We start from the raw sequence: 10,955 nt of genomic DNA, 5'->3' as shown, positions 1-10,955 counted from the left end.
CTCTTTCCTTCCTCCACCAATGGGTGGCCTCCACCTGGAAACAAGCAACACTGAATACAAATACAAACAATAACAACACCGTACCGCAAATAATGACCCTGGGTCATAACACCCCCCCACCTAAAATCAAGCATCTCATTAGAGAGATGCTAGACCTAGTATCAAAAACATTAAAACAAACAAACAAATCGAACACTTCCTAGGGGGAAACCAGACTCATCAGTCACCGTCTGTGTCATCACTGATGATCCCCTGCAGGTTGGCCCATTCGGACATTTTCCTGCGACCTCTGTGGGTATTGTTTTCCTGATCACTGTCTGATTCCGAGTTTAGAGTGCGCTGATATTCAGAGGACGGACAGTCCTGTTGTTTCTGACTTGCTGAGGCACCCCTGCGTGTAGGTCGACCTTGTGTGGTAATGATGTTGTTGACATCAAGAGCAGCCAGTTCTTGAGCTTGCTCTCTCTTCATTCTGACCTTTTTCCATTTCTGAATAGTTGGCTGACCATGTACACCAAGCTCTTCAAGCTCCTTCTTCAGAACAGCCACTGAAGGAAACGGTTTCCAGGGCCTAATCCGTGGATCGACTTCCTTCGAGGCGTGGACGTCTATCAGCAGAGAATGTACCTTCACCTATCAGCAGAGAATGTCCCTTAGTCTGTAACACAGTCAAATATATTCTCAAGTAATATTCAAGCATGCCATTCAGCGTGTTAGTACGAGCTCGGGAGCAGCTTGGGAGAACAAGAAAACAGAGACTGCTTCAGATTGTCTTCCCAAATTGACTCAACTTTATTCACAAGTACAACAGTTTATATAGAGGGTAAAATTCATGAGACAGCAGATTATCAGTTTAAACCAGTACAGACCAAGATAAGGGAGCGTCTTCCTGCCCTTGGGTGAAGAAGCATCCTTTGTGTAGTTTATTAGTTCAGCTACAATTGTGATTATCTCAGCGACATATTTTCAAGGCACAAAACGAAGAGTTCTTTCATTAGTGAAATCTGAAACAAACCATTTGGCCTTCAACAGGCGTCTAAAAGATTAAGAAACTAATGTAGCTGAGGGAGTGATCTCTGTGGTATTTCAACCTTGTACCAGCCTGTGATTCTCACACATCAATTCTTGGGTCAAAGAGAAAAATAACTAAAACAAAGGGGCCTTATTGAATGACAGAGTTTTCCTGTATAATGTCACTATAAAACAATATCCAGTAAATGCTACCATGGTACTAAAATACCTAACAGTTCCCCTCTTTTATTATTTTTAAAAATAATAACTCAAATAGAAAGGAAAAATCACAAATGTAATAACATAATATAAAAAGCAAATCATAAAATGTAATAGTTCACAACCTAATGTTCAATATACACATCAGGAACATCATTGGTAACATCTGGCACATCCTCAGGATCAATTTGTGCTAATTGCAAATACATTGAAGTAGCTGTACTAGTAGCTATATGGGTTATCATTGAAAATGTGGCTTGCAGAAATGTGAACAGGGTTGCACTTTACAATACGAAATAGTAAATAAAAATCCTAAGGTTAATGCAGTAGATATGATTAATAACCTAAATATATAAAAAAGACAGTTCTTTAGTCGTCTTCTGGCCTGGTCCCAGGTTCGAGAGACACCGTATAAGCGTCGTGTGATGACAATGGGCATTTCATTTTCTCCATTATCAGGATGAAACGAGTCTATCTTTATCAGGTTAGACATTGTGTGGTACTCTAGGCTTTCTGTTCCTGCTGGATGTTCGAGTACCTTGTTGTTGTTCTTTCAGGCGTTGTGTGTTAATCAGTGATTGTGTGTGTGTAGGTGGATTGGATCCGGGCGTTGGCTCGCCTGAGTCGTCATCTACTTGATCCGACGCCTTAGGTGGTTTGGTGGGGCTGGTCTTAACCCTGCTGGCATGAATCCACTGAGGTTGTCCATCTGTTAGGATGCTGGTTCTCGTCACTGCAAGTACAGTCTGGGGGCTGGAACACGCGGCCTCCCCGAGTGCCCTTGGTTTTAGCGACTTTACCAACACCGCATCTCCTGGTTTCCACGGATGGGTTGGATCTATGGAAGGGAGAGGCTGAGAGAGACAAACTTTCTGATAGTTATTATTCAGTGTTTCTACCAGGTTATGAACATAGTCAGACAATGCAGTGTCTATGTCCCCTTCCAATAGCGGTGCCCCTCTGGAGGCTGACCATGGTGTTGGAAACGGTCTTCCCATGATTATTTCAAATGGAGATAATTTGGTTGCTGCGGATGGAGTCATTCTAATCTCGCAGAGGATTTGAGGAAGTAGTTTGATCCAGGTCATTCCTGTTTCTATCATTGCTTTAGTCAGGCGATTTTTTATGGTCCTATTCATTCTTTCTACAACTCCTGAACTCTGAGGATGGTATGGCACATGATATTTCCAGTCTATTGCTAGAGTTTTAGCACACTTTTGAATTACTTCTGATGTAAATGAAGGTCCTCTATCACTGTTAATTTGGTGAGGTATTCCAAATCTGGGTATTATTTCATTGCACAACTTTTGACAGACTACTTCTGCAGTTTCTTTTGATGTTGGATAAGCTTCTACCCATTTACTAAATTGGTCCACTATTACCAGTAAGTACTTGATGCTTCCTTGTGCTGGCATGTGTGTAAAATCAATTTGTAATGTATGAAATGGGAAATCTGGTTGTGGTAAATGCTGATGTTTTGCTTTTGGTTTTCCTACATTAGTTCGTGCACATGTTAGACAGGTTGCTAATATGCGTTTTACTGCGTGTGATGTTTTCTCGATTACAAATCTTGATTTTATTGCTCCTATTACCCCTCTTTGTCCGACATGACTCACACCGTGAAAATGGCGGACAAGGATTGGCAGTAGTGAAGATGGGAGGGCAATCAAACCCTCAAGGTTTTTGTATAAGCCGTCTCTGTTATCTAAGGTACAATCATTACTTTCCCAGTAAGTGTAATCTAAGGCAGAGGCCTGCTCTTGTATGAATTTTAGGTCAACATTTGCTTCTAAATAGTCTGGGAGTGTGACAAGTGGCAGCTGTAAAGGCAAAGATAATACTTCCTTTCTGGGTGGTTGCTGTGAGGCAGCAGCTGCTTTCGCGGTTACGTCTGCAAGAGCATTTCCCACTGCTTCGTCTGTGTCAGCCGTGCTGTGCCCCTTCGTTTTAACAACTGCAATTGCCGATGGCAGCTGTATAGCCTGCAAAAGTCTTAGAACAAGGTCAGAATTAGCGATCGATTTTCCATCAGCAGATCTAAATCCTCTTTGTCTCCACAATGTGCCAAAGTCATGCACCACACCGAATGCATAACGGCTATCAGTGTAAATTGTTACCCGCTTATCCACATGGAGCTCACAGGCGCGTATTAAAGCCATGAGCTCTGCTTTTTGTGCTGAGTGAAATGGTAATGAGTGAGCCTCTAGTATGATGTCAGGCAATGTCACCACCGAATAGCCACAAAGAAATGAGTTGTCATTTGGTTTTGAACAGGACCCGTCCACATAAACAATGACTGAGTCTGGGATTGGTGTCTGCTCTAAGTCTGGGCGTGGTGCTGTGGATTCCTGTATACGTGTCATACAATCATGATCGTCAGGGTCGTCTGAACCATCCTGTCGGTCAGAGGAACACAGCATACGAATGAGTAAGTGTGCTGGCGAATTGGGTGTGCTGTTTGCTTTTATAGTGAGATTTGCTGTTGAAGTCAGTGTAGCTTCATAACCTGAGCGACGTTGTGCGGTCATGTGTTGTGTAGTTATGTTTGCTAGAATGGTCGTGACCTGGTGATTGGTGTGTAGAATAGTGTCATGTGAGAGTGTGAGCTTCTCGCAGTCCCTTATCATGATAGAGCAAGCTGCTACTGCTCTCAGGCAGGCCGGCATCCCCTGAACTACTGCTGGCAGCACCTTTGAGTAGAAGGCTACTGGACGGTAGCCACAGCCATGCTCTTGGGCCAATACACCTGCACAGGTTGTGCCGTTCTCTGTGACGTACAGGTGGAACGGTAAGTGGTAGTCAGGCAGACCCAAACAAGGGGCGGAGGTCAGCGCTCCCTGTAATGCATTGAAAGAGGCAGTCATTTCTGTGGACCACAGTATTCGAGGAGGCTTGTCTTTTTTGCAGCATTCACGCAGAATGTGGTCATGAAAAGAACAGTCTGGTATCCACTGTCTGCAATAGTTCACCATGCCTAGGAAAGACAGCATTTCCTTCTGTGTAGTGGGCTTAGGGACAGAGGTCACAGCTTTGACCCTGTCTGTAGTCATGGAACGTTGTCCGTGAGACAGTGTAAATCCCAAATATTGAACAGAAGTCTGACAGTACTGCATTTTCTTTGCTGATGCTTTGTGGCCAGTCTGTTGGAGGTGCTGGAGTAGCATGTGTGTAGCAGTTTGACATAGTTTTTCACTTTCAGCACAGAGGAGGAGATCATCTACATACTGGATCAGAGTACAGCCCTCTGGAGGAGTGAAGCCGTCCAGGGTAGCACGTACCACCATTGAGAAAGCCGCAGGGCTGTCTACCATGCCTTGGGGTAAGCGAGTCCATGTGTACTGCTTATCTCTATGTGTAAAAGCAAATATCGGCTGTGTGTCCTCATGCACAGGTACTGAGAAAAAGGCGGAGCACAAATCCACCACAGTAAAATGTGTAGCTGTTGCTGGAATACCTGTCAGTATGCTGGAAACATCTGGGACAAGAGGAGGTAGAGGCATAATGACTGCATTAATTTGCCTTAAGTCTTGTGTGAAACGCCATACGCCAGGTTTGTTAGGCTTTGGCACAGGATTGACAGGAGTGTTATATGGAGATACTGTGGGCTTTATTACTCCAACTGTCAATAAATCTCCTATGATGATGTCTAAGGCTGCGGCTTTTTCAGCGGAAATGGGATATTGCTTGACATATACCGGCTTGTTGTTTTTCAGCTGAGCATGATAAGGTGTACAGTCAATAAATCCTACATCATTCTCACCTCTTGACCATAATGTCATGTTTTGATATTCAGCTGGCAATGTGACAGCAGAGATAGTACAGTGTATGGGGTAGGTTAGATCTGTGTGTCGACATGGTGCAGTAATGTCATAGCCTATGTCTGAGTTATGTGACAAAACCACTGTTTGGCCTTCACTGGTGTGAGCAGTTATCATGTTGTTGAACAGTGTGAGAGAAACAAATATGTGGCTTCCAGGCATGGGGCTACCTGGTAACGGTGTTTGCACATGTTTTTGACACAGAGTGTGACGTGGGATACCAGTCAGATGGATATTGAGTTCATTCTCCGCTGAGGCGTCCAGCTGACACAGAGGCTGTTCCTTCTCCATGGTGTTGGTGCATAGGGCAGAGAAAACATAGCTGTTATCAGTATCTGCAAACATTTCACCCTTTGTGTTAAATGAAATACACAAGTTCATTTTTGCCATTAAATCTCTGCCTAATAGATTCACAGGCGAGTTTGGAATAATTATGAATGGATGATATGTAATTTCGTCTGGTTTTGGGCCCCAGCGTGTTTTTAGAGAATGAGTTTTGGGGCATTGCACTAGAGTTCCGTTTATTCCCATGGTGTTGATGCACACAGAGGAAACAGGCCCACTATAGAATTTTCCAGACAGTGAACTTTTAGTGGCTCCACTGTCAACTAAAAAGGAATAAGTCTTTTCACCTATCTCTATATCTAACATGGGCAAGCTTTCTGTGTTACGGGACAATTGCAAATGCAGCATCGTGTGTAGTGCTTCACACTGTCCCGCATCATCACCTGGGCCTCCCTATGGTTGGTCCAGTCTTTCGTTATCATATGGATGGGGATTAAAATGTGGATTATAAGGTTGCTCCCTAAGTGCAAAGGGGCCATTATTTTGATGTGATTCCTGTCTGCGTTGCCAGTTACCTTGTCTGTAAGAGCTCTGCTGACGCCTAGTGGCAGGAGCTGGTCCTGTGTTTTGTGGTTGAGACCTACGTGCTGCTGATTTGCATTCCCTCCTCCAGTGTCCTATTTTTCCACAGTAAAAACATACGTCTCCACTCCTATCTCTCCTTCTGAAATCTCCCTGCTGCGCTTGTTGAGGGGGCGGGGCCCCTGCATACATCATTTTTTCACTTTCCTCTGAGCCTTCAACATCAAAATTCAACATCATCTTAACACTTTTAGCCTTCGTGCTGTTGGGGAAAAGATCTGCACCAGCTTTTGTTTTGACAAGTGTGATAAAGTTCTTTATTTTCATGTCATAGAGATTATCAGTGGCAGTCAGCTTCAATAGTTGTGAACATTCTGGATGAATATTGTTTAAGAATGTTGTTATGAAAATCTGATCATTTCCTCCTTCAGGCATGCATGCCTCATTAGTCCAGCAGTGTGTGAAACGTTTCATAAAAACTAGAATGGATTCATCTGGCTTTTGCTTACACATGGTTACTGCATTTAAATCAATTTTATCTCTAGACATTGTGAGCAGAAATTTCTTTAGATTTTGAAAAAAGGCTGTGATTTTGTCATTGTTTATCCACAAAAACGAGGTGGTGTTGGCTGCTTGGTCATTTTTAGGGTCTAGTTCCTCTACTTCTTCAATAAGCTGAGATTCAGTCACACCTGGAATTCGTTGACATAATATATATCTATAGTCAGGCCCACCCAAGTGGTGGTATCTGGTACTTCTCTGTAATGCAGAAACAAAGGCTGTAGGATTTTGTAGAGGATCGGGAAGTTCTTTAATGGTTGCTGCTAACTCTGAAATTTTAGGGGGTTGAATGCAACACATGTCCCCTATTATCATGAACGGGAGGGAGGTGCTGACGTCATTAAATTGTGATCCCTGCTTTTCTTTATAACGGGTGTTTTTGTGGGGGCCCTCTTGAGTTTTTTCCTCTTTTCTCTGCTTTAAGTAGTTCCTTATTAAATTTCTGGTGTTAGTTATTGCTTTTGGCACAGTTAAACCATTCGCTACTCTAGTGTGGCGCTGAACATGATTATCTATGACGGAAACGGCTTCCTGCAGTTCAGCTTCCGTACGTTCAGTTAAAGGATCTTTCATGATTTCCTCACACTCTGCCATTAACTGTTTTGTTTGCTTTTTATGTTCCTGTAACTCTCTTTCTCTTTCAGTGTATTCTCGTTCCTGTCTTTGATCTAGGTTAAACCAGTCATCTTCTTCTGATTTAGGTGTCATTTCAGTGCCTTCCTCACTCCTTTGGGATTTTGCTGTTATATCAGGATATACGCGCTGGTGATGTGCAGCCGCCGCAGCAGCTATTAATTCTGTTTTTTCATCATAAGGCGGCGGAGCCGTAGGTTGAACGGATGGGCATATAAGGCTAGTTTTTTCTGCAGTGGATTTACTAGAGCCTACACTGGCTTGATTTAAAGCATTTACGTCTGGCTCGGGTCCTTTTTTCCATAGTGGTAGCATGCGATTGATCACATCACGACATTCTATCATATATTTTTTACAGGACTTTTTTAATCAGCCTACTTTCCTTATCACAAATAGTATTTAACATTTCTACTGACCTGTTTTCTGGCGATAATCGTTCGGGATAGGGCTCCGGAAATACATTAGGATGCATTAAACTTACAGTTCTTAAGTTCGAGACGAAATCAGTCACGTAAGCACTTCCGCATGTTCTGGATACGTAATCATGGAAGTCTTCATTGATTCGCGAGCGTGGGTTAAACGTAACCGGAAGTGGGAGTCGTACTGAGCCGCTATTTGTGATTTTATATTTTATTTTTTTCGGTTTTACAGTTAATTTTGATTTTTTATCGGACCCGTCTAAGGTCTTTGAATTATTCTGACCCATGGTCAGTGATTTCCAGAGGGGTTTAGACGCTTGAAGGATTTAAGTTAGTTTTTATTTTTGCTGTGGCACACCTGAGGTTACTTGATTTTTTTGCTAGCAATTTTATCTTTTTAGTGAGCAACTTCTCACTTTTTAACGAGCAACTTCTCGTTTTATGACCCCAGGCAACTTCCTGTGTCCTTTCTGCTGGTGAGCAACTTCTTAGTTTATGACAGCAGGCAACTTCCTGTGTCCTTTCTGCTGGTGAGCAACTTCTTAGTTTATGACCCCAGGCAACTTCCTGTGTCCTTTCTGCTGGTGAGCAACTTCTTAGTTTATGACAGCAGGCAACTTCCTGTGTCCTTTCTGCTTTTATTTACAAAACAACAGGCAACTTCCTGTGTTTCTATGTGGGCCACTAACGAAGGCTCCTCAGCGTATCCCACTTGTTACTATGTGGGCCACTGAAGAAGGCCTCGTCAGCGTATCCCGTTTCTATGTGGATCACTGAGAAAGGCATAACACAGTCTTATAAAATAAAAGACGAGTGCCTACCTTCGTCAGGATCCCACTTCTGACACCAAAATTGAAGGAAACGGTTTCCAGGGCCTAATCCGTGGATCGACTTCCTTCGAGGCGTGGACGTCTATCAGCAGAGAATGTACCTTCACCTATCAGCAGAGAATGTCCCTTAGTCTGTAACACAGTCAAATATATTCTCAAGTAATATTCAAGCATGCCATTCAGCGTGTTAGTACGAGCTCGGGAGCAGCTTGGGAGAACAAGAAAACAGAGACTGCTTCAGATTGTCTTCCCAAATTGACTCAACTTTATTCACAAGTACAACAGTTTATATAGAGGGTAAAATTCATGAGACAGCAGATTATCAGTTTAAACCAGTACAGACCAAGATAAGGGAGCGTCTTCCTGCCCTTGGGTGAAGAAGCATCCTTTGTGTAGTTTATTAGTTCAGCTACAATTGTGATTATCTCAGCGACATATTTTCAAGGCACAAAACGAAGAGTTCTTTCATTAGTGAAATCTGAAACAAACCATTTGGCCTTCAACAGGCGTCTAAAAGATTAAGAAACTAATGTAGCTGAGGGAGTGATCTCTGTGGTATTTCAACCTTGTACCAGCCTGTGATTCTCACACATCAATTCTTGGGTCAAAGAGAAAAATAACTAAAACAAAGGGGCCTTATTGAATGACAGAGTTTTCCTGTATAATGTCACTATAAAACAATATCCAGTAAATGCTACCATGGTACTAAAATACCTAACAGCCACCTGGGAGCGGCAGTCCTCCAGCAGCTTCTTGTAATTTCTCCTCACGCCGCAGAGGGCAATATAACGTTCAAGCCTCGCCACCGATTTGTCATCAGACTTTGGTTTTCTGGTGCTCTCATCTTTCTTCACACTCTTCTTCATCTTTTTATCATTTGTTTTATCAGTCTTATTTTCTTTTTCATCTTCCAAAGAAGGTAGTGATGAAACTGAGTCTGGGTCACTGGTTTTCTCTTCCACTTTTGTATCTTCTTTTTCACTGTCAGAAGACTCGTCGCTCCTAATTTTGTCACTCGTTTCTGACTTGCAGTCTCCATCTGATTCGTTTCCTGCATCACTCAGTGGTGTTCTCCTTCCTTCATCTTTACTGCTAGTTACTGTCTCGACGTTCATTCTCACCATTTTCTTTGGACTGTCACTGCAGTTGCTTTCCTCACTGAGTTCCTCATCAGAAGACTCGTCACTGTCAATTTGACGATTTTCATTTCTCTTTTGTTGTGATTTTTTCACCTCTGGCTCTTCACCATCAGCTTGAGATTTGGCATTTTCTTCATCATTGCTGCTTTCTTTACTTTCTGTTTTGTTGTCCTCTTGAACCTCAGATTCTGATGATGAGCTTGAATGATTATTTTGTGATTTCTTTGCCCAGGATTCATCTTCACTCTCACTCATGACCTCGTCATTTCCATTTTCTCTTTTCCTTTTGTTCTGGAGCTTCTTAGTCTCTGAGTCACTTTCACTTTCATCATTATCCTGCATTTTCATCAGTTCCTCTTGCACCACCTGTTTCATGAAAGTTTTTACTTCTGGCCTTAATGAGTCACATTTGTTGTGTGTCTGATATCTCCTTTTTAAAATTCCCAAGGTCAGCGTGCTCAGGTCTGCCTCGTCACGGAGTTGACCACACACAAACCTGCGGATACCTGCTGCCTCCTTCTCCAACACCATACTAAAAACCTTCGCCGTCCCACCATCTACCCCCGGAACAGAACTATCATGTGGCTCAGAGCCGTCTGGAAACATTTCGGATATGTCCACCTCACCACCCAAGCGACGAGCTCGAGCACGAGTAACCACACATGCCGGATAAACTGTGGGGTCACCCAGCTCCGACGGGAATTGGCATAACCGATCCGAAGTAGGACACTCAATAACTTCCGGCATAGCCGGAAACACTTTTCCCCCGGCCAAGTCATTTCCCAAAACAAGATCAATGCCTTCAATTGGCAGCTGATCTCGAACCCCCACCCGCACAGCGCCCGATACGAAGGACGAGGTCAAAGTAACCGTATGGAGAGGCATGCGTAAAAGACTCACCTTGATACCCCACACCAGCAAATCAGAACCACAGTACGACTGCTGAGAGAAAGGCACGACTCCATGCCGCGCCACCGAATGCTTCGCCCCTGTATCCCTCAAGATGGTGATCGGAACCCGGTCCCCCGCATCACCAGACAACGATAAAAACCCCGTCGAAACAAACGGTCGAAACACCTCATCTATCCCCCGCGGAACGACGCCAACCGGCATTAAGCTAGGGCGGGTTACCGCGGAGCAACACTGCACGGCCCCCCCCGAAATGTCGGCCCGCGCCCCCTCCCTCGCCCTCAGCACGGGACAAGAAGCAACGAGATGACCGAGCTCATGACAAAAAAAACATCGGCGGTCCCCAGCGGCCACCGTAGGGCTACGCCGCGAGAGCGGGGGAGAACGCCCCCCCCCCACCTCCGGCAAAACTCTAGAACCCCGACGTAACGGAGGGGAAAAACCCCTCTTGTGCGTCAAAGCAAACTCATCTGCCAGAACCGCCGCTTTCGCGAGGGAAACGACCTTCTGCTCGTTCAAATAAACAACCACCCGCTCCGGCAGACACCC

The 10,955-nt window shown here is 44.0% G+C and overlaps 1 protein-coding gene across 3 annotated transcripts; it reads right to left on the bottom strand.

The window, feature by feature from the left end:
- Nucleotides 1-219: 219 nt before the first annotated feature.
- Nucleotides 220-10,610, bottom strand: LOC146633158 (uncharacterized). Of its 3 annotated transcripts, none has more exons than XM_085351344.1 (3): nucleotides 9,084-10,610; nucleotide 5,399; nucleotides 220-548 (listed from the first exon to the last, which is right to left on the bottom strand). In XM_085351344.1, the coding sequence occupies exons 1-3, from the start codon at nucleotides 10,608-10,610 to the stop codon at nucleotides 220-222; spliced, it is 1,857 nt and encodes a 618-aa protein (XP_085207470.1). The 3 variants fall into 3 exon arrangements, with proteins under 3 accessions (XP_085207470.1, XP_085207472.1, XP_085207471.1); XM_085351346.1 differs by lacking the exon at nucleotide 5,399 and adding an exon at nucleotides 7,514-7,517 and having other exon boundaries at nucleotides 9,078-10,028; XM_085351345.1 differs by lacking the exon at nucleotide 5,399 and having other exon boundaries at nucleotides 9,065-10,028.
- Nucleotides 10,611-10,955: the final 345 nt, after the last annotated feature.

This window comes from Diplotaxodon limnothrissa, linkage group LG4, assembly GCF_057381915.1.
Source record: "Diplotaxodon limnothrissa isolate DT_005_m linkage group LG4, D_limnothrissa_male_GT1.1, whole genome shotgun sequence".
Classification (NCBI taxonomy): Eukaryota; Metazoa; Chordata; class Actinopteri; order Cichliformes; family Cichlidae; genus Diplotaxodon; species Diplotaxodon limnothrissa.
This window is presented reverse-complemented; position numbering and strand designations above follow the sequence as displayed.